General features: G+C 41.0%; 1 protein-coding gene across 1 annotated transcript in view; it reads left to right on the top strand.

Moving 5' to 3' along the window:
- The window catches only part of PDGFC (platelet derived growth factor C), a 249,535-nt gene that overhangs the window by 164,265 nt on the left and 61,503 nt on the right, over positions 1-23,767 (top strand). Inside the window, exon 3 of the mRNA XM_073341444.2 lies at positions 14,403-14,583. Within this exon, the coding sequence (XP_073197545.1) occupies positions 14,403-14,583 (181 nt within the window). The remainder of the gene's footprint in view (positions 1-14,402; positions 14,584-23,767) is intronic.

Here is a 23,767-nt window from a genome sequence, read left to right as displayed (position 1 = left end):
ATGCCATATGAAGGGTAAGAATGTAGAATGCTGGTGTCTAGATAAGTGAGGATGAACTCCATACAGTGATGTGATTTAATTGTTTATGAGGGAGAATTAGTAGGACTGAGATAGATGACTTAAAACTGATAGACGTTTTTATGTATATTTTAATGCTTATGAACAGACAAAAAAGTGGGAGCAGGCTATAGGCAGCACCTTAAATCTTTGTGCAGATGATCAGATTCAATAACTCTCAGTATATGGCTCTCATGCCTGGTAGAGTTTCCCAACCAGTGTGGTGTAAGATGGCTGAATGATGGCACTACTTGGGAGAGATTTAAAAGCTGGGTGAAATTTAATCAAGAAGCTAAATTGATCCATGGTTGTGAGATCTTGGCGCACATGGAGCATCCTGATTCACATGAAAAAATCCTGGAAAAGGCAATAGTAAACTAATAATTCAGTTTTTAAGTGACTTCAACGGTTGTGATATTGTGGTCTAATGAACAGAGAAAAAGTATGGTTGCCTCATTCCATCTGGTTTGTTGTTATTAATGAAGCACTGGCAAACTTTGTCACATCACAGAAATGACATGATCTGCTTGTGAATAAATCCAGGATGGGTGAACTGCTGTAGTTCATTCTATGAAGATGCTAGCTTTTAGCTGAAACTACTGATGAGTAAGTTAAGGGTTTTTTTGGGGGGAGGGGGGCAGCGGAGGAAGAAACCGTTTATATCTTGACTTTTTGTTTTGGAAGATCTGTATGTGTATCCCAGGCTCTCCATGATCTCTGATAATTCTCCTCCTGGCATACAGGATAATATTTCGTAGAATCATCCATGGTGGGGCTTCACTGGGTTTGACAATCTCTGTTGAATCAGCTGTTGCCTTGAGAGCCAGTGCACAGTCTCCTGGAGACTCTATGGCACGTAGAAGTCCCAGAGCACTCCAGTTTTGTAGAAGAAACCTGGCTGATTATAAACTGCTAGACTTGCTGAAAACTTGCAGTGGAGTTGGTAGTAATATCAGCAAAGTTTAGAGAGATACATCAAGTGAAGGGGTAATCATGAATGTAGAATATGGATCTAAATTCTGTGAGGTTTGTCTATTTTATTCTACTTTTTATGCAGAGTTGATAAAGCAAAAAAGTCATAAACAATACACAAGGAGACAAAATTAGAATACTCAAAATATTCTGCAGTTACAACAAAGATTACTGAGACAACAAAATATTTAAAGCTCAAATGCACTAACTGTACTCTACAGAAGCTGAGTATATAGCTACAAATTTGACTATCACATTCACTACCTATACTTAGCTTGAAAAGCTACTGCCTCCAGTTGTTTCTATTGTTTGGAAAGCATTTGAATATCTTTTTTCACTGCCAATATCAGTTTTGTTCCTAGTTTAGCAGGGAGTGTGCCATACAGGAGACAGCTGATTTAACTCCTTCTCTTTCCTCACACCAGAGACTGCATGCATTGATTTAGAAAACATTTCATACTCCTTAAAATTCCTCACTGGTACTCTGTCTCAAGCAGGCTGTTCAAATAAAGTAAACTGGATCCCCGGTATCAAAATATTTTGGTAAATGAACCTAATCCTAATTTATTGCTTCTAAAATTGTTTCATGTTACTGTTGTTGGGTCTGTTTCTAATGGTGTAGACTGAAGTTATTTCTTTGAAAATGAGTGCTGCACTATTAGATCTAGTTTCTGTCTCTGATATTCTGGGAACAATTAATGTTGATGAAGTTTTTTCCTCTGGTTACTTATTAAAAGATACAAGTAAATGAATACACTGAAAGGCTTAAAAACAGACTTTCTTACTTCACAGCCCTGGCTTTCTATGTTCAGTGGTGTAGACAGTTTAGCAGCATTGATTCCAAGAGTCCAGATACTTTCTTGTCTGGTTTCTTAAACCATGATGTCAGGAGTTAAATGCAAACTACAAAGAAAAGGCCAACAGCATAATCTAAACTTACTATGTATAGTCTCTAAATACTGTAAGTTATACATAGCATGCACTCCCACCCTGGTGTTTTTCAGTTACTGAAAGTCTGAGTACGGTACAGTCAGCAGGCTCACTGTCAGGTTTATAAGCATCTTCCTCCTGTTTAATCAGCAGAAATAGCAGACATACCAACTGTCCTAATCCTAGACAGACATTTGTGTTTCCTCACCTGTTGTTCAGCTTCACTTCTTTTTCTCACTCTCCTTTTGTCTCATACTTTTTACCTAAATACTCAGCACCTTCAAGCAAATTATATGGATTTTTCTATATACTGGGATGAACTGCTAAATTCAGGTGAAATAAATCAAGAGTAGTATGTATTATATTTGGTTAACTTTAAAATATTGTCCCCGATCCTATTGTGCACTGTGGCTGCTTTAAGCTGCTCCACTGGTACAAAGCAGCCTGAAACCCAACATAGTCAGCTATTAGGATTGCCAGGAATCTGGTTTTCGACTGGAATGGCTGGTCAAAAAGGGACTCTGGTGGTTCTGGTCAGCACCATTGACTGGGCCACTAAAAGTCTGGTCGACAGCCCAGTGGGCCGAAAGCAGGCTCCCTGCCAGCCCTGGCTCCGTGCAACTCCTGGAAGCGTCCAGCATGTCTGGCTCCTAAGTACAGGGGTAGCCACAGGGGCTCCGTGTGCTGCCCCTACCCTGAGCACCAGCTCCACAGCTCCCATTGGCCGGGCCCCACGGTCAGTGAGAGCTGTGGGGGTGGCGCCTGTGGGTGCGGCAGTGTGCAGAGCCCCCCAGCCTCTCCACCTAGGAGCTGGACATGCTGGCCACTTCTGGGACCCACGCGGAGACTTCCTTAGCCCCGTTGTGCCTCTGACCAGGAGCCGCCTGAGCTAAGAGCTGCCCAGCCAGAGCCCACACCCCAAAACTCCTTCCACACCCCAACCCCCTGCCCCAGGTCGGAACCCCCTCCCACACCCAAACTCCCTTCCGGAGCCTGCTCCCCACACTCCCTCCGACACGCCAACCCTGAGCCCCCTTCTGCACCGGAACTCCCTCCCAGAGCCCGCCCCAGCCCTGAGTCCCCTCCTGCACCCAAAACCCCTCATCTGCTGACCTACCCCAGAGCCCACACCCCAACCCCCTGCACAGCCCTGAGCCCCCCTCCTGCACTCCAAGCTCCTTGTCCCCAGCCTGGAGCCCCCCCCTGCACCCAAAACCCTCATCTCTGGCCCCACTCCAGAGTCCGCACCCCCTCCCGCACTCCACTCCCCCGTCCCAGCCTGGAGCCCCCTCCCACATCCTGAACCCCTAATTTCTGGCCCCACCGCAGGCCCTCACCCCTTCCTGCACCCCAACCCCCTGCCCCAGCCTGATGAAAGTGAGTGAGGGTGGGGGGAGAGCGAGCAATGGAGAATTGACTGAGTGGGGGCGGGGCCTCAGAGAAGGGGCAGGGACTGGGCCTTTGGGCTGGGCGAGGCCAGGGGCAGGGCAAGGATGTTCAATTTTGTGTGAGTAGAAAGTTGGCAGCCCTACCAGCTATGGGAGAATCATTGAAGCATAGGGCAAATGTGTGGTAGTGGGGAGCAACCATGGGAAGTCTGGCAGGATGTATGCATAATGAGGACGTACAAAAATTAGATTTAGTCTGGGAAGGAAAAAACAATTCTGTAGGGCAAAGGAACAATTCCATAACACAAAACAAAGGCCCATAAAATGACAACAAATAATAGAAATACTATTTCATACAGGTCATTGGTTCACGTACTGTTGGTGGGCTTAATATAGGCTTGGATAATGTTATGACCACTAACTTGTAGCTATGCAAACTGAAATGAGAGTAAAGTCCTTAAATGCTTCAAATGTAAGCTGATCTCCTGCAAGTGTTAGAAGCACATTTCTTCCCCCATGTACAGAACTGCAAAACTGCTTGGGTGCACTATGAGGATTTTTCACTTGGTAAATCCCACAGGAAGGATCTTGGGGGAAGGAAATCTGCATGAGCCTAAATTTTGGTTAGTGTAAGATAACAATATATATCTGTTATCTTTGGTCTTCTTTGGCTGTGGCTGCTCCCATAACCCCAGGAGTGTGTGGTTGGTGGAAAAAGAACTCTGCATAAAATAAAACAAGGTACAAGGCTGGAATTTTTTTTCAGTCCTAACAATAATACAAATTATAAGAGAGAGTCCTGAATGGCAATATTTTAGTGTCTTGCCTCTGATTTTTGTCTGTAAACAGTGATGTTGTATCACTGTATTTTCTAACGATGCTTCATGCCATTTTAGTAACAGATTAGTAACAGAAAAATGCTTTATAGGTGGGTACACATTTATCCAAAAGGCTACTTAGAGCTGAATTTTGGAATGACCAAGGTCCTGATCCTGCAAACCTGTGCATTCTTTAGAACATAACATAAGAACGGCCATACTGGCTCAAACCAAAAGTCCATCTAGCCCAGTATCCTGTCTTTCGGCAGTGGCCAATGCCAGGTGCCTCGGAGGGAATGAATAGAACAGTTAATCATCAAGTAATCCATCCCCTGTCGCCCATTCTCAGCTTCTGGCAAACAGAGGTTAGGGACACCATCCCTGCCTATCTGGCTAATAGCCATTGATGGACCTATCCTCCATGAATTTATCTAGTTCTTTTTTGAACCCTGTTACAGTCTTGGGCTTCACAACATCCTCTGGCAAAGAGTTTCACAGGTTGACTGTGTGTTGTGTGAAGAAATACTTCATTTCGTTTGTTTTAACCTGCTGCCTATTAATTTATTTGGTGACTCCCTACTTCTTATGTTGAGAGGAGTAAATAACACATAGAAGGTCAGGGTTGGAAGATACCTCAGGAGGTCATCTAGTCCCACCCCCTGCTCAAAGTAGGACCAACCAAAACTAAATCATCCCAGCCAGGGCTTTGTCAAGCCAGGCCTTAAAAACCTCTAAGGATGGAGATTCCTCCACCTCCCTAGATAACCCATTCCAGTGCTTCACCACCGTCCTAGTGAAATAGTTTTTCCTAATATCCAACATAGACCTCCCCCACTGCATTGCTCCTTATTCTGTCATCTGCTGCCACTGAGAACGGAATAGCTCCATGTTCTTTGGAACCCCCCTTCAGGTAGTTGATGACTGCTATCAAATCCCCCTTCACTCTTCTCTTCCGCAGACTAAATAAGCCCAGTTCCCTCAGCCTCTCCTCATAAGTCATGTGTCCCAGCCCCCTAATCATTTTCATTGCCCTCCGCTGGCAGGCATTTGTCCACAGCAGTCCTCACCAGTCATGATTTTATAGACATCTATCTTATCCCCCCTTAGTTGTCTCTTTTCCCAAGCTGAAAACTCCCAGTCTTTTTAATCTCTCCTCATATGGAAGCTGTTCCATACCTCTAATAATTTTTGTTGCCCTTTTCTGTACTTTTTCCAATTCCAGTACATTTTTTGAGATGGATTCATGAGTAGTTCAGTATCAATGCTTAAATATGGAATTCTTTAAGCACATAACCTGTCATGGATCTACCAGTACAGCTAGTATGGGCACTACCAGTTCACTTGCACTGAATCACTAAGGCTCTGATATCAGTGCTACTACTCATATTCTTAAAATTAAGCATTTGCTTAGGTACTGCTCTTGCAAACACTTATGATAGTAGCAGTGATGGTTTATTCCCCATAGCTCTTTTTATTTCATTTTCACTGCTAGGCAGCACTGAAATATGCTCTAAGAGCTGTTAGATGAAGACAAGAGTTCTTTAATCTTAGATTAAAGCCAAAGCTTTAAGCAATGAGATGTACTGAACAAGATGTAGAGGCTCCAGCTTCAGGTGATGCCTTGGCTAAGGCAGAGTCAGAAAAAATGAAACGTGGTCTGTAAGACCAGAGACATTGCATGTTCTAGACTGAAATAAATAAAATTAGATTGGTGCAGAATCTACAGTATGTTATTGTTGATTCATATCAGATATCTCTATCACACATGTGTCTGAGGCATATCTCCCATACATATGCGTTGAACAGCAGCAAAACTTGTTCTTAGTCGCTGGATTGTGCCAGTAAATATCACTACTTCATGGTAAATATAGATATGGCGGTATATTGTTTTTCAGTACCACACTCATCTGTATATAGGCAGGAAGTAATATTTACGACTGGAAATATATAAGTTTATAAGCATTTTCCAACTACGAAAGAGTTTGTACTTTTTTTTTTTTTTTTTTTTTAATCAGGTCTGACTAGGCTGCATCTTGCTACCAGCTATTAGAGCACACAAATTATACCATGCAATATAGAGATACTAGTCTGGAAATTAGTTTCAGCTCAAATCACTGATGATGAGAAATCATTATTACATTTTTATTTAAAAGAAGCAACCATAGTCAAAATTGTAATTTAATAAGCACATCTTGTCTCCTTTCCAACTGCTGTGTAATCTGTAGTGGTGTCCTAAAGAGTTCTCTCTGACCTAGTGTAAGGTCCAGCCAAGTCCATGTAGAGGGGAGGAGGGCTAGGGGTAGTACACTACACAGGCTGCTCTCTTTTGCAGGAAAACTGCTTTTAGGCACCTTTTTACAGAAGGAGACTAGCCGGAGGTGAGTTCTTACAAACATTTTAAATTGGGGTGATGTTGTTTAGAACAGCTTTTCTCAAATTTCTTGAAATTCTCAGCACCTGGGTCACACATTTCTATTAATTGTAATCAAAATGGCTCCACCTATTCCTTTGCCATACAAACACTCAATCTTTGTTGGTGCTGATACAAGGGTTCAGAGTCTGCCAAGGTGTTTTTTTCCCCCTAAAGTATGGAGGAGTGGTGGGGTTTTTTGTTTTGTTTTGACAGCTGCTAAGTGGTCTGAATGATATCTTTTTATCCTGCCTACAAGGAAATTTGTCAGGGGAATATCCTCCTGTGGAAATGAATAAATAAATAAATGTAATGTTACCTGGTCCATTTCAAAGGCAGAAGTACTAAATGGCTGTTTTGAAGTTTCTTGGGGCTTGTCTACACTGGCAAGTTTCTGCGCAGTAAAGCAGCTTTTTGTACACACTGCCAAGCCACTTTGTGCGCAGAAACTCCTAAGTTGCAACGCTGCAAAAAATCCCACCTCATCGAGAGTTATAAGGCTATTTGCACCGAGGCTCCAGTGCTCTATTGCCAGTGTAGATACTTGATTGCTTTCTGCTCTGTAATTGGCCTCCGGAGTTGTTCCATAATGCCTCAAGTGACTGCTCTGCCCATTGTTTTGAACTCGGCTGCACTGGAGACATGCTCCCCTCCCCTTTCAAAGCACTATCTCTGACATCATTTGCATACTATGCTGATCTGCAGAGATTTCTGTGAGGGAGGCGGGGGTTGATGTTGAGGTTTCTTCCTGCCACTGTCTGAACTTAAAAGACAGCATGCTGACACACTCTCTGTCCTCCAAAGCACATTGTCTCTCTTCCCCTCCATACACACACTCACACTCCCTGTCACACACTCTTTTCCCTCCCCCCCAGTTGAAAAGCAGCTGGCAATGTAGTAGGATGCCCAGGGAACAATGGGATTGGGAAACCTGCATCATGTGATGCTGTGCCTGCCCTATGAGGCATTGCAAACCCTTCCTAAAGCACCATGTGGCCAGTTGCACAGAGGGATGGCTACCACAATGCACTGCTGTCTTTGCCGTTGCAAGAGCTGCTAATGTGGATGCACTGCAGCATCACAAGGAGCACAGTGTGGACATGCAACAGCGGTTTAATTCCAGCGTTTTAATAAAAGTGGTATAACTTGTGGTGCAGAAACTTGCCAGTGTAGACATATAAGATCTAGGAATAAAATTCTACCCTGGTGAGATGATTTTGACAATAGCTGGAGAAGGGGATGAAATCTGCCACAGTAGGAAATTCCCACTCAGTTTTCACACTCCGTCTTCCAGGTTCAAACACAGTGTACTTGTATTCATCGTGGTAACATTACTTACATTTATATTATTATAGCATTTTGGTTTTCAGTTTTTATTGTGTTTTTTTTATTTCCTGTATAAAAAGACAAGACACACAGTGCATTTGTCTTATGGGCTAACGTATTTTAGTCTCAGGGAAAGGTACTGGACTGGTAGTATACATACTAAAATGTGCAGTACAGGTAGCAATTATTCCCCCATGTCCCCCTTCTCCTCCTCCTCCATCATTGCAGGAGCCCTGAGCCCCCCATTCACCCTCTGCCACATTCCAGGAGTTCTGTATGTTCCCCATGTCCCCTTCCTCCATGCCAGGGATTTCTCTGTGCCTGATGGTGCCTAGAACATTCTCTGTAAATTTGGAATTGATCAGATGTGGTGTTTAATAGTTATCACATTACAAAAAACCAGGCAAACATAAATGCCATTAAGTTAAGGGTAGAACCTCATTTTGCTTGGCCAAAAATGACAATAGTAATGTCACCAGAAACACAGGTGTGCTGGAAGGGGGTGGCCAGGGGGCCATCGCTCCCCCCACTTTTTACTGGCTGTAATGGCGAGCAAGGCGGGAGAGGCAGAGAAGAGCAAGCAGGCGGTGGGGCCTCAGGGGGAAGGGACACAGCAGGAGCGGGGCCTTGGGGGAAAGGGGTGCCATGAGGGCGGGGCCTTGGGGGGAAAGGGTGGCGGGAGAGGCACTGCAGGGGCGGGGCCATAGTTGGGGCACTGCTGGCCCCCCTCACTTTTAGGAAGTTTCTGCTGCCCCTGAAGGAACATCTAATAATCACTTACACCACCAGTAAGTTAGAGTGAATTCTATATAGCCTGCTAGCTGCTACCAATCCCTTGGTCCCCTTATGTAGACAGATATTCAATTAATCCAACCCACTGTCCCAAGTAAGGCAGGCCAGAAACTGACTTTCCCATCCAATTGCAAAAATAAAAATTAGTTCCAAAATGTAACAAATAAATAAAAATTAAAAACAAGGCGAAATTTCCTATGGAATGTGAATTCCAAAATTTTGTTTAGCAAAAGTCAAAATGACACTTCCTTTTCACCTTTTTGAAATATTTCCTGGCAACCAAGGAGCTATCAGAAACCTAACGGATTTTGGTCAGAATTTGTTGAAATAGTCACATTCCCACCGATCTATCAATGTTGATGAATCAGCATTTTCCAAAGGCAAAACATTCGGTCAGAAAATTTTTGGCCAGCTCTAGTCCCTAACAATCTTCTCTAAAGAGAGGTAGAGCAAATATATTGACAAAGGGATCATGCAAATAACTATAAAAGTGGGAGGTTCTTACCAATTTCCTATTCTTCCATAAAAGAACAATTCTGTATTCTAACTAACAACTGAGGGAGGGAGTAATATTACACTTCACCAAAGCAAAGTCATTTTTATTAAGTAAATGTTCATTTATAAAACATAGATGCACACATAGAAGAACAGAAATAGAGCCAAGTTCTCTGAAACAGTGAATTATACTATCTATAGGCTTCTGTTTATAGATTCATTGATTTATTTTTTGAAATTACTAGAGGCATGGGGAAGAGGCAGCGGGCTCAGCGTGGAGGTCCCGGCCCAGGGCAGTCTTTGCCCTGGCCCCCCGCCATGGGGGGAGCGGGGCGATGCGGCTCCTCCCCCCAACCCCCCGCCTGCTCCTACCGCAAGTGTCACAAGCGGCGGAGAAGCCAGAGCCAAGCGGAGCCCGGGATCGGGGCAGGACCCGCAGCCAATAAGGAACCTGCTGCCCTGGGCAGCTCAGTGCTGGGCTGGCGCCCCTGGTCTGTCCCCCTCCCTGCGGCTAACCCGCCCCCCAGCCGCTCTGTCGGTTACTGTCCCCTCTGCAGGGGTGGGGCCGGGTCTGAGATCGGGCTGGGGGCCCACAGTCGGAATGTACAGCCCTGAGCACCTCACTCCAAACACTGGTATAACATTACACATTCTTTTAACATTACAAATATCAGTGGCTTCTGGTGAGCGCAGTTTCTCAAAACTGAAATTACTAAAAAATTATTTGAGGTCCATCATGTCTCAAAATCGTTTGTCAGGACTCACATTAATTTAAATTGAAAGTACCATTGCAAAAAAATTAGATTTCACTGAATTATTAAAAGACTATGCAAGTATAAAAAACAGAAAAATTCAGTTCATATAAATTCTTTTAATTTATGAGAAACTGGGTGCACCGGAAGACACTAACTTTTTCATTACAGTGTGTAGTTGAACCCAAATTGTTTGTAATTGTGATTTTGTTAAAATTAAATGAATTCACTAGTAGGAAATTATTTTATTTTACTAACTACAAATTCTCTGTTCTCTTTTTTTTAATTTTACACAGTCAAAAACAAAACAAAACAAAAAACATTGCGAAGTGCGAACGTGTAAAAGCCAAAATAAAAGGGGTGGGGAGGGGCGCAAAATTTTTTTTGCTTGGGGCGGCAAAAAACCTAGAGCCAGCCCTGCAAAACCACAGAAAAATACAGAGAGGCGGGGAAAATACATTCCTCAGGAAAAAACACATTGCCTGGCTAGAAAGCCCTTGAAATTTAGAGAGCAATTTTTGTTGCTTATTTACTCATTACAAATAAATAATCCTTTGCCGAAATAATCTGTTAATTCAGTCCGCTGTCCCGGGCACATATACCAATAATAAGTGGAATATACATGCCACCACAGAAATAGAGGAAAGAAAAATGGGCTGATCATGACTAAAAAGCCTACCTGGCTTCCTGAATAAACCGCACTGTAGTCCAAAATCTGACTAATGTTTGTATAATATACTGAAAATGTAAAGTGCTATATTAGTGCTATAATTAATTATAGTATTGAAGACAGTGCAGTCTCAAGCTAGCTTTTATACAGCAGAAGAAAAACTGGAAAGGTAGTTTATTTAAAGGCAAACTGTTTAGTGTATAAATCATCTTTGTAACTTCACTGGAAAATGTGAAACCATTTATCTGTTGTCAGCGCCTTCTCAGTTTTGACTAACAAATCTCTACATAGGAAAGTATAGTTTTGGATAGCTGTGGATTTTGCCACTGCTACTGTTCAACCTTGTCACATGAAGGTTCAGTTTTGCACATCGTCCAAGTACAGTGTGGGCCTGTAAACACTGGAGACTCCTAACCATTTTGTTTGTTTTGTTATCTTTCACACAAAGTTTAGACCCCAGTCAACACATGCAATGCTAGGAATTTGGAGATGCACATCTGATCCATTTGGCAGGCTCTGACTGAACAGTTGGTTTAGATAACTGACAGGGATAAAGTTAATTGACAGAATTTCAGTATGTCTGGGAAATGTGCTGTTTTTCTGCTGATGTAGATAGACCATGTAAAGATTCTCCCCTTTTAATGGTGTGCTACCTATTCTGTACAAAAGGCTGCCTACCGCTGTGCTCAACAGCAAGAAACTGATCTTTACAGCTTGTAGATTCCCATAAGAGAGCAGAAATTTTGTCTGAAATACCAGATTTGTTTGTTGAACATAAATCCTCAATAGGTCCCCAGGGAGATGTTAGAAAAAGGGAGTAATCATTATAAACCACTTAGTGCTGTATGTACTGTATCATGTTGCTGTGAGAAAGTTATGTTTAATTGGCTCATAAAATAGGTTTAGTAAATCCTTTAAATAGTGATTTGGGCAATTGTGCACACTGCAATACAGTATTAGTGAGTGCATTATAAGGATTACAGTGTCTCCAGAATGGTCACCTAGGGACATATGGCTTTCTACTTATCAGTGATACTGGGTTTGTTTGTTTTGTTTTTTTTCACTTGTACGTGATCTGTTCTTTTAATATAAAACCGCTTTCAAGTGTTTCAAAGTCAGGCTCAATCAAGTTATTGTTAGTGACACACATGCTGAATTAAAACTATACTGGTTGCAACAGAAGCTTGTTTTCAAATAACATGTGCAAAGATTGGAAAGACGAACTGAATATAAAAGTGAGCCAAAGATGAACCGTGTTATCTGGGCCTATTTTGCATATGAGTCATAATTCTCATTCCTGGCTTTTGTTCGCTAGACAGAATCCTTACTTAGTCTCCCATTTAGCTGAGTTATTAGTGTTCATTTAAAAAAGCTCTAGGTTTAAAGCTATGGAATTTGAATTGTGCTTTTACCCCTAGGGTGCCGGGAGTCTGGAAGGTGCAATAGAAAGAAGTGCATAAATTACATAGATGCACTGGTGACTGTAGTATGCCTGACATCCAATACTTTTGAGTCTGAAGTCAATAAATATAACACCTAACAGATTTTTATTCACATTCCATGAAACAGAAGAAGAGATGGCTTCTTTCTTTTGTTTTCTAGCTGAGGCTATAAACTACAAAAAGACCCTCTTAAAAACTTATACACTGCGTTTAAACAGCAAATTAAAACATGTTCTCAAATCCCTGAGCCTGTAGTGCTATTACATATACATTGTGTTCATGCTAACACATGATCATCAAAGAAAAATATTGATGGATGAATTTAAGAATCAAATTGTATAAATACATGATGCTGATTTGGAAAATCAAATACAATAGTGATAAAGCAATTAGTAGTATATCATGATTTCAGTGAAGATTTAAAACTCAAGTACATGCCAATAATATCTTGTGAACACATGTTAATGAGCATGTTCATTTTATTCATTTTTAATTAAGTGGAAAAAATACTGGTCCTTTAAAAGAGATAATAAATGTACGAGCCTGACTTGCACAGACATGAAACACAAGAATTTATTGCCTGCTGTCTAGCTAGGGAACTGGGAATAATTATAGAGAGTAAGTTTACTGAAGAAAAAAAATACAGAAAACTTTAATGGAAAATTGTTATGAAGTAATGATTTTCACATTAAACAATGCCTGCCTTATTTGGAAGAGTGTGTGTGTTTCTCTTCTTTTTTAAAATCAGAGTATTAGTTACAGTTGTGGGTAGTACTATTTGTTTCTAAGAACAGAATTGAACTGTATTTATGATTTATCAATTCAGGTTGCTTTGAGAAATGTATTTTGTGTGTGTTCATGTATGTATATGTGTGTGTATGTATATATGAGAATGTGAGCAATACTTGAAAAATTGAGGGAGAGTAGGAAACTTCCCCAGGCATTTGCAATCACTGTTTTCAAAATCTGAATGATATATAACATCCATCCCTAATGGTTATGAATATAACCTTCCAAAGGCACCTTTAAGCTTAAATAGCTGTGTTGCCTTTGTACGTCACCAGATGGACAACTCTAGTGCCTCTGCTGTTGCACCGAGATTCCCAGGCTGCAGCAGAGGGAAAACTGACCCAGAACTGCCACATTTTCACTCCTGTTCAGAATCATGTGAACAGCAATAATTTCCTTTCATGACTGTTTGGGGAAGGTCTGAGAATCTAGAAACTAGAGTTATTCATTGATGCAGTGTGACAGAAAAACCAAGATGGCAAGAAAGGTGGAGTAAAGGAAGTGTGTACTTTGTAGCAGTGAGAAAGTGATAGAGTAATGGAAACAAACTCCACAAGTACTCTAACTTACATTAGGGTCCACTTTGGCCTTCTACTGGTCAGGGATCTGGTTTACACAAAGGTGGCTTTAAGCACATTTGTACCCTTTTTGTGCAACATCTCCTGGGAGTTTCAGCACTGGATTATCCCTATGTGTCTTGCCCACCCCTTCCTAATAATGTCTGTGCCTCTATTTGAGGGGTGAATTAGAAAGCAGTCTGCTCCAAGGGTTATTCTTAATAACTGTTCCTTAGAGCAGATGATGAGTGGAGTGGATAGGAATGACAAAAGACTGGGATGAGATATACCTTCATTGTTTGTGTTATTTCTTCAAAACTCAATCTCCAGACCACCTATTGTGAGACAGTTGCCCAAAATGCTGGATAATGTTTGGTACATTCTATAGATAGGCCCTATCCAGCAAAGCTCTCAGTGGAACTACACACATGCTTAAAGTTAAGAATATGCTTAAGAGCTTTGCTGGACTGAGAACTTAATGCCACTTCAAGCCTTTCCAAGCTTTCTTTCCTGTCAGAGCACAGGAGGAGAAAGTTGTTAGCTGCAAAAGAAGCCATTGAACATTGATCGTCAGCAAAATATGACTACCTCTGCCGCTAATATAGCACATACCAATTACTGTATCACACTTTAAAATATTTCAAAATTATGTTATTTCTTTTCTCTTTCATGATTATTTTCTTCCTCTCTGTTCCATATATTGTACTTGTTTTCCATATAAGAAACATACATTTGTTACTGAGAGGTTTTGTTCAGAATGCTAACTCTGGAATCTAGCTCTTTTTGAACTCCACTGAATGACTTTATTATGTGTTTAAGCCAGTAGCAACTTGGATGAAGAACCTAGGAATAAAATTACTGGCTTCAGTGATATACTTTCAGCATGAAAAGAGACATTTGTTGTTGTTTTTTTTTAAAATGAAATGTGACTATGTTGATTAAATCATGAGGATTCTATAGGAAATGCATCAGTCAAGACATGTTTCATTTTCTTTTCCTTCCAGGTATGACTTTGTAGAAGTTGAAGAGCCGAGTGATGGCACTATTTTAGGGCGCTGGTGTGGTTCCAATACTGTGCCAAGCAAACAAATCTCCAAAGGAAACCAGATCAGGATAAGATTTGTATCCGATGAATATTTTTCTTCTGAACCTGGATTCTGCATCCATTATACTCTCCTTATGCCAGTAAGTAACATCTTTTCAGGACCAAAAGGTATCAGGAAAACAAAATTTTAACAATACTACTTCTCAGGATAGTTTAGGGTTAGTTACTAATTGTTTATCTTTCATTATTATCACAATGATTATTCTTAAGTCTGTCTTACAGGACCATAAATTTTATATCTGTAATATAACTAGCCAAATGTTCATGTGGTTAGCATGGATGGCTTTGGATTGGGAAGTTGTGGGCTCAGTTGTTCATGTAGAAACTTCAGAAAAACTCTTGCATTACTAACGCCGTACAGAAAAAAAGATATTTTTTCTAGTTTTGGGAAGAATTTAGCCAGCATAAAGAATCAGTTGCTTGTCTACTGGAAAACAACATTTCAAAGCTCATTGGGAAATTACACAGAGAAGCCAGCATTCTTCCAGGGGAAAAATTGAAATAATAAATTAATTTGTTAGTTGTGACTTGCCATTACAAGGGCACAGCCAAGCTTCTGTGTAGTATAAATGGTTATAAATAGCTAAAATACAGAAAAATGGTGGTCATTGCTAATTGTTTTATAGTAGAAGCAAAACACTCAATTAGTTATATCTTGCTTTTCATTACATTTTTCTTGGGGAACACACTTTGGGACTGATCCTGAGAGTTGCACTTTTAACTTCCAGGTACTCAACACATCTCAAGACGAGGTTCTCTCTCTGAAATATCACTCACTAATGTATATCAATTTTCTTCTTCAGCATATTGCTGTTGCCTTTGTTAAACAATATGGAAGCCCTCTGGCAGCCAAAATAATTTTGATATGTTTCCAAGGATGAGAAAATATTGATAAAGGGTCAAAGTCATCAGTGGAGTTACACCACGAATGAATTTGGTCCAGAATGCCTACTCTATATTTCAAAACTATATGTTGTTGTTTTTTTATCCAGTTCCTCATAGCTTATTCTGTGTGTTTTATCTCCTAATTACCCTTACTGGCCCTGTTGGCTAAAACTATTTTTAAACTCATTATTGAAGAAAAAAACATATTGGGTCAAAGTAATCCATATTGTAATAACCCATATTGTAACTCCGTTGGCTTGAAGCATAAAATTGTATGTACAATATGGTACAAATATACATCATATTAGATATACAGAAGTAGTAATACTCATTTCACTTGCATAGATATCAGTCAGGAGTATTTCCATTCAAATCAGTGGAATCTCACTGGTTTGAGTTCAGAATCAGATAAAACACCCTTGATTTAAAAAGAAAAAGGAAATCAGTGTTTATCTAGTAAACCCTGGAAAAACAGTGGAAATGGATACTTGTCTAGATAGAGCAATAAGGTGGGTGATGGGGACTATAATTTTATGTGTTGTGTATTAATTGGTCTATATAGACCTTGCTGCTGTGCACTAGGGAACATTACAGAGAGATTACAGTATATACTACTGTAATGTGGAATGTATATAATATACATTCCTCATTACAGTATATAATGGAGAAAGCCCCCCCCCCCATCTTGATTTTGGACATCTATGTACAAGTCAAAAATAGTAAAAATAACCCCCCAAAATTGAGTTAATAAACCCTCCCAAATAGAAGCCCTAAGAATAACAGATACCCCTTTTTCAATTTCAAAAGTAATTGTGTGGCTATGTATCCATTTCTCCCTTTGGAATAGGAAATACTCTTTATCACCCCAAATGTTATCGTGTTACAAGTTATAAGGTATAATATTTAATATTTCAATATGCAGCCCATGCAGCCATCAAATATGTGGCATTATATATTTCACATTAATCACAAGTGATGAGCTTCAAAACTGAATTTACTTAATCTAAGCTACAGATATTGAAAACTATTGCACAAAACTTACTGTCACTAATTTTGCTGTTAACTGTAATTCTGGGGGGTGGGAGATTAGCACTTCTACAATGGAAATATTGTGGGGGGCTTTACCTCCACCTAAACCTGTGTATGCTATGGAGGGAAGAGGGGCACATGATGGGAGAGGGACCCAGATGGTCTGGAGTAACCGCCATGGAGCCTGGGATCAGGAAGCAGAAAACAGAGTGTCTGGAACAGGCCTGGGAGTAGGTAGGAACCCTGAGACCCTCCTTCCCAGCCTGGAGAACACCTAACTACCTTCCTGTTCCTCTACCTCTCCCCAATTCCCAGAGACCTTCCACCCCCTCTGTGTAATCCTTTATCACACTATATTTCAAAAGAGGTAGAAATCCACATGTCCAAAAATGAAAGATGGTCCTGTTTGTGCAGAAGCAAAAAGTTTAAATGAATGCAGAGTAATGAAATGGATGCTGAGAAATAACTGGTCTACTTTTATGACTTGGTCCTAAACAGTTAACATGTTCCCACCCCCTCCCCACCCCAATTCTGGTGGGGGGGTGGGGTAGGCTGGCAGATTAGCAATGAGGATTGTTTGAGGAGAAATGAAGCAAAACTGAAATAAAGCAGTGCAAGCTTGTTTCTGTTATTGGAGGCCACACACAGTGCGGGGCACAGGACACATTTCAGGTCTCTTAAGGAGGGGGGAATGACTTTGTTTAATTCTGCTGTAATTTATAATAGTTTTTAAAAAATCTTTTGTATACTAAATTGCAAACCAACATTTTACTTGATGATTTAGTATCTGAAGAATGGTGGTAAGTCTGATGATGTTATTTCTCAGACTTAATCAGACAAAAGGAGTTCCAGCAGTAGTGTCACTAGTTGCAGCATCATTTTATAGAAAGCTCTTACTTCAGTTCTACTATATAAAGGCCCAACCCAGTGTAGATGGCAAAGATTCCCTGACCAGATCTAATGGCTTTTCTTCAAATACTTGTGTACTTATCAGACATGTGAAGCTCTTCACTTTTCGAGTACTTACCAGCTGGCCATCCCTTATTTTAGACCTAATATTACTTCATCTCCTCTGTTTTATACTTGTTCTTCAGAAACTTCATACACTTGTATATATAATTTATACTTGTAAATTATTTGTTTTGGAATCTTATGAAGCAGAAGTGTTGGAAATTGTCCGTACTATAGAAACTAATTTGGTATCATTTTAAGCTTTCAAACTTTTTTTTAAAATGTCCATCATTTTGAGTCATTCTTCCATGTTGCATCCAATTGTTTTGAGTCTTTTCTTCGTGAGAGGTACATTATGCACTAAGGATTACTTAATGATGACTTCGCAATTCAGCTTTTTTGGTGTGTAAAAGGTGTGGCAAATTGCCGCCACTACTATGATGGGTCCCGTGCTTTCTCTTCTTATGCGGGGGAGGGGTGGTCAGGGCGCCTTTTCTTACCCCTGATCTGGGGTGTTAATTGTCCCACTAGTATCCCAGAGAAGGGGAGTGGAGAGGGAGGGACCCAGGCCCGCCCTCTATTCCAGGTCCCAGCCCAGGGGCCCTAGGGATAGCGACAAACCACTTGAACTAGCAATTCCTTCCCTCTCTGGCCCTTCAGCTTGTGGAGCTTCCTGCCCTATCTCTGCTTGGGCCAGGTTTCTCCCAACCCCTTGTGTCTGTGGAGTCCCTCTGCTCTGCACAAGCCGGGTTTCCCTTTACCTAGGGTCTTGGTCTTCTGGCCCGCCACAGCACTTTTCCAAACTCTCCTCTGCTTCCCTCCAAACTGCTCTCCTTCAAACTGCTCTCTGCTCCAGTACCAAACCACTCTGCTTCAACTCCTCCAACTGTCTGATTGAAGCAGGGGGGGTTTATCAGGTGACTGACTTCAGATGCTCTAATTGGCTTCAGGTGCTCTAATTAATCTATAGCAACCTCTCTTCCCTTTACAGGGAATAAGGCTCTCATCATCCTGGGGCTTACATATCTCCCCTCTATCACCCTCCTGCTGCCCTCTGGCCATGCTATATCACAAAGGGGAAAAAAATATTGCCAAAGAAATGATTTCCAGTAATCTCCAAGTACGTTGTGAAAGCCTATTTCACTTCTACCCCTCCTCACCCCAATACATCGGTAATTTACATAGTAACCATATATGGTTGAAATAGACCTTCTGAACTATTACAATATGTGTCTGGGTAACATTCTTTCTGGTGACTTGTTTAGTTTCAATTATGTCAGTTACCACTTTGGCATAGAGAGTTTGATGTAATAAAATCTATTATTACTTGGGGGAGCAAGTGAATAGGACACTTGATGCCTGTGGTGCCATTAAGGAATGCATGACTGATTGCCAAAGTAGTTAGTAATTATTCAGCAGATTGCGAACAAAGCTTCTCCAGTTAAAGTTGAAGTCAGAGGTGACTATATCACCCATCTTTCTTGGCACATGGTAGCATGTCATTTGTCACTGAAGATCATGCCAAAATTTCTTTGCAAGGAATATACTTACCCTCTTGTACACAAGTTGAGATGGAAATGGAAATCCAAGAAGTTTCTGATAGATCACCCTAGTTTTAAAGGTAATTTGTCAGATGCTTGAGCTTTAGATGTAATAGATGGGAGGCCTGGTACCACAGGTGAAGAACATGGAGCACACCATCATCACTCCGAGAACCAGAACCAAGCTGGAGAGGACCCTGAAGGATGCCATCCACTGCCAATATGTGGAAAACCTGAAATGGAAGCCAGACCAGAGCAGGGCCTTCAAGGTGATGTGCAAGTGGGACGCCAGCAACCACTTCCTCCCCGGGGGCAACGTCTCCCGATTTGCCAAGTGGAGGTTCATCCACCAGTCCTGGCTCAACTGCATCCCACTGAACGGAACCGTCCACCGTGTAAATTGGGACAAGCGATGAAAGCAGTGCGGCTATGCCAGTGAGAGACTACTCCATATCTTGTGTAGCTGCAAGCCCCATTCCAGAGCCTGGCAGCTGTGACACAACACCATCCAAGATCATCTGGTTAGAGCCATCCTGCCACCTGTGGGGAAGGTTGCCGTGAACTTCGTCATCCCCAGAATGGACAGCCAACTGCAACCAAACATTGTCATCACCAATGAGGACCGGAAGAAGATCATCATAGTGGATGTCACAGCGGTCTTCGAAAACAGGACCCCGGCTTTCCACAATGCCTGATCTTGAAAGCTAGAGAAATATGCCCCTCTGGCCAGCACCCTGAGAGGTAGGGGCTATGAGGTCCAAATTCACATGCTGATCGTTGGAGCCCTGGGCACATGGGACCCCGTAACAAGCGAGTGCTGAGAGAATGTGGAGTCAGTCAATGCTATGCTCAGCTGATGCGGCAACTCATGGTGTCAGATGCCATCAGGTGGTCGAGGCACATCTACATGGAATACATCACCGGACATCGGCAATATCAGGAGGAATGAACTGGAGTGCCGATGAGAAGCGCAGTCAGGAAAGTAACTGAAATACTTTCATGATGGACTGTTTTTTCTCTAAATGGACAACCTATCCAAAATTCTCAATTACTGAGGAACAGTCTCACTCATTGATATATTTTGCTTTCCACCACCAACTCTCTGTATAACTTTTTTCATGAGTAATGTACCTGAATGCATGGAAGCTAATATCTAAACTGTCTTCCTAAATTCATTCAACTAAATTTGGGTTATTGCTGATTATGCACTATATGTATCTTGTGACTTTGTATTTGTGGATAATCTAAGCACTATACCCAGATGTACAAACACTCTTTTCTCAACCTATGTATTATATACTTTTTTTTAACATCAGCTTTAATAAAATTTTAAAATTTGTACTATTGGCGTAAGAGAAGAGTCTTTAAGAGAGGCCACTGGAGTAGATATTTACAGAGATCTTCTCTTTAGAACCATTTCGTCACTTTTTACTGTATTCCCTCCAGGTCAGCCAAACTGTGGAACGTCAAAGACTTGTTTCACCCCATTTAGCTTATATTAAATGTGTGTTAGTTTGATTTGCTCAGTAGTTTTTGTTGTGTCTTTATATAAGAACATATTTGTCCCACCTACCCCTCACAACTAAAAAAAAAAAAATCAAAAACTGAAACAATGAGGATAAGGGGAGGGGACCAGTGCAGCAACAAGAGAGAATGAAGGCTCTTATCCTGCAGAGTAAATCTGATGGGCAATCCTTTACTCCAAGTCAGAGCCCACTGAGGGGTGAAATCCTGGCCCCACTGAAGTCAATAGGAGTTTTGCCCTTGACTTTGCTGAGGCCAGGATTTCATCTAGCTGTTTTGCGATGTTAATTCTCATAAACCCTGCTGGGAAAAGATCATTAAAGCCAAATCTTGTTTCCCTGAGTTCTCAGAAGAAAAAGATGAATATACTTCTCTTAATAACTGCTCCACTAAATAAATGTTTTTAGCTTATCTGCTAAATTTACCAGGTTTCTTACCCTCACGCTCAACTTGGAATATACTTAGTTTACTCGGCACTGGAGTGCCTCTTCTTGTAAATTGGTCTGTAAAAGCATTTTGACAGAAGCTCATACTGAAAATCATTTTAAAAAATAAAAGGAAAAGAAAAACACTTTCAGTGCTCAGAATGTGAAAGTACTTAATGATTAATTGGGTGGAGTGTAGTGTTTGTAGAAAAAAATAGTTAGTATTTTTTGCCAAGTATTTTTGCTTAGTCTTATGAGTTCATCATGTGCATGACACAGGGATCTGAGACATGCTTAAGATTTTGTGTTATCCTGTTTATCCCACTCTTTATTCCAGTGTAACATAATATGTTTCATTGCCTAGAAATCAATGATTTTTTAAAAATGAGGAAAACATTTAATTTTTACAGAACATATTCCATGTGGCTACTCCTAACAGTTCAGAGGAAAGAGATAAAAGCAAAGCAAAACCAAACAAACCCTCCCAGAAAACATGCAAGCAATGGAAACATCCCTTCCTGACCCCTGCCAGTGGCTGGCTGAACTCCCAAAGCATGAATTTTTAGAACATAAGACATACACTCAAAGTGAGTCCCAGGGCTGTTTAACTCTGTCCCCTAACAATAATAATGAGAATAACCTCCACAAATCATCTAATTTCTGGGCACAACCACCACATGTGCAAGCATGTTCCCCTTTCCTCACAACCCCTCCAGCAGAGTGCCTTCCTACCAGCAAAAATACAATGGATATTAACTGGAGTCCAATGCTAAACAAAACATTGGAAAGAGTCCAGCAGAGGGCAGTAAAAATGATTAGGGGGCTGGAGCACATGACTTATGAGGAGAGGCTGAGGGGACTGGGATTATTTAGTCGGCAGAAGAGAAGAATGAGGGGGGATTTGATAGCTGCTATCAACTACCTGAAAGAGGGTTCCAAAGAGGATGGATCTAGACTGTTCTCAGTTGTAAAAGATGACAGGACAAGGAGTAATGGTCTCAAGTTGCAGTGCGGGAGGTTTTTAGGTTGGATATTAGGAAAAACTTTTTCACTAGGAGGGTGGTGAAGCACTAGAATGGGTTACCTAGGGAGGTGGTGGGATCTTCTTCCTTAGAGGTTTTGAAGGTCAGGCTTGACAAAGCCCTGGCGAGGATGATTTAGTTGGGGATTGGTCCTGCTTTGAGCAGGGGGTTCGACTAGATGACCTCCTGAAGTCCCTTCCAACCCTGATATTCTAGGATTCTATGATTTCTGAGCTATATAAATTGAAGATGTATATCCCCTTTCCCATATAGAGACCCACTCATTCAGATAAATTTCTTTGTCCAAATACCTCTCCCATTTTACTATCTGGGTTGTTTCTTACCAGCATCTTTGTCAATGAAAATTGTATATATAAATTGAAGTTTTTGTTCCAGTTTGCTCCTGGATTACCTCCTCGAATATGGATAGAAGTTCTCTCTTTACAAGGTTTATCTTTACAAGAGCTGCCTTGTATCCAGATTTCACAATAAAACATTTGACTTGTAAATATTAAAAATATGGGATCTTTTATTTACATTGGTACATGCTACTTGGTATGATTTCAAGTCAGGATCTAGGAACAGCTGTCCAAATTGAGTAATCTCAGCTCTTACCCACAATAAATCCAAGTTAAAATCCAAGTTAAACCAGAGCATCTGGGGGGGGGGGTGGTCAGTTTAGATGAGCTATTACCAGCAGGACAGTGAGTTTGTGTGTGTATGGGGGCGGGGGGGATGTGAGAAAACCTTGATCTATGCAGGAAATAGCCCGACTTGATTATGTTAAGAGTTGTCACTTTGGATGGGCTAGCACCAGCAGGAGAGTGAATTTGTGTGGGGGGGTGGAGGGTGAGAAAACCTGGATTTGTGCTGGAAATGGCCCACCTGTTGATCACTTTAGATAAGCTATTACCAGCAGGACAGTGGGGTGGGAGGAGGTATTGTTTCATGATTTCTGTGTGTATATAAAGTCTGCTGCAGTTTCCACGGTAAACATCTGATGAAGTGAGCTGTAGCTCACGAAAGCTCATGCTCAAATAAATTGGTTAGTCTCTAAGGTGCCACAAGTACTCCTTTTCTTTTTGCGAATACAGACTAACACGGCTGTTCCTCTGAAACCACAATAAATAGTAACTTTGATATTTCCTAGGGATCAATTCCTAATTCTTAATGAAAGTATTTAAGGGAGAGGGCCCAAACAATGGGAATTAAAAAAAAAATTTGGCCAAAAGCTGCTTAGGTGGTCTGGATGAATGGGTGATTGCTTGATTACTTGACCGATTTTTAAAATTGGTGACCTGCATTACTTGTTACCCAAGAGTTACTATGGGGGCTCCAGTCCTGTTTGAGTAATCTGTTATTAACTCAGTTGGTCACATCTTTTAATTATGTTGCGTAATAATAATAAACCGTGTTAGGGAAAGTTAGTCTACCACACTTTGTAGGCTTATACAGAAATTTAGAACTCACCCTTTGTCTTTTGTTTCCATGTAAATTTTAATACCACATTCTGTCATGTTTTTACTGTCATGTCAGCGATATCAACAGGGATGCACTCAAACAAAAATAACAACTTCGGGAGGATATTCATCTTTGCTAGGTAGGGTAGCCTCAAAAATTTTCATATTTGTTCTATTCCTGCAAGTCTCTTATTATTTTATTCCACGTTGGAGAGTAATTTGCCTTTAAAAGATATTTTTCTCTACAATATTCATTCCTAAATATTGACCCTTTAGGGGATATAAATTCCTAACATTTCCTGCCCAAATTCCAATATCAATTGTTCTGTAATTTTTAACAAGGATTTAGATCCTACAAATGTAAGAAGACATCATCATCATACAAAACTATTGTGGGTTCTAATCCAGAAGGTGTTCTGATGCCCTT

Source organism: Lepidochelys kempii, chromosome 4 (assembly GCF_965140285.1).
Source record: "Lepidochelys kempii isolate rLepKem1 chromosome 4, rLepKem1.hap1, whole genome shotgun sequence".
NCBI classification, from domain to species: domain Eukaryota; kingdom Metazoa; phylum Chordata; order Testudines; family Cheloniidae; genus Lepidochelys; species Lepidochelys kempii.
This window is presented reverse-complemented; position numbering and strand designations above follow the sequence as displayed.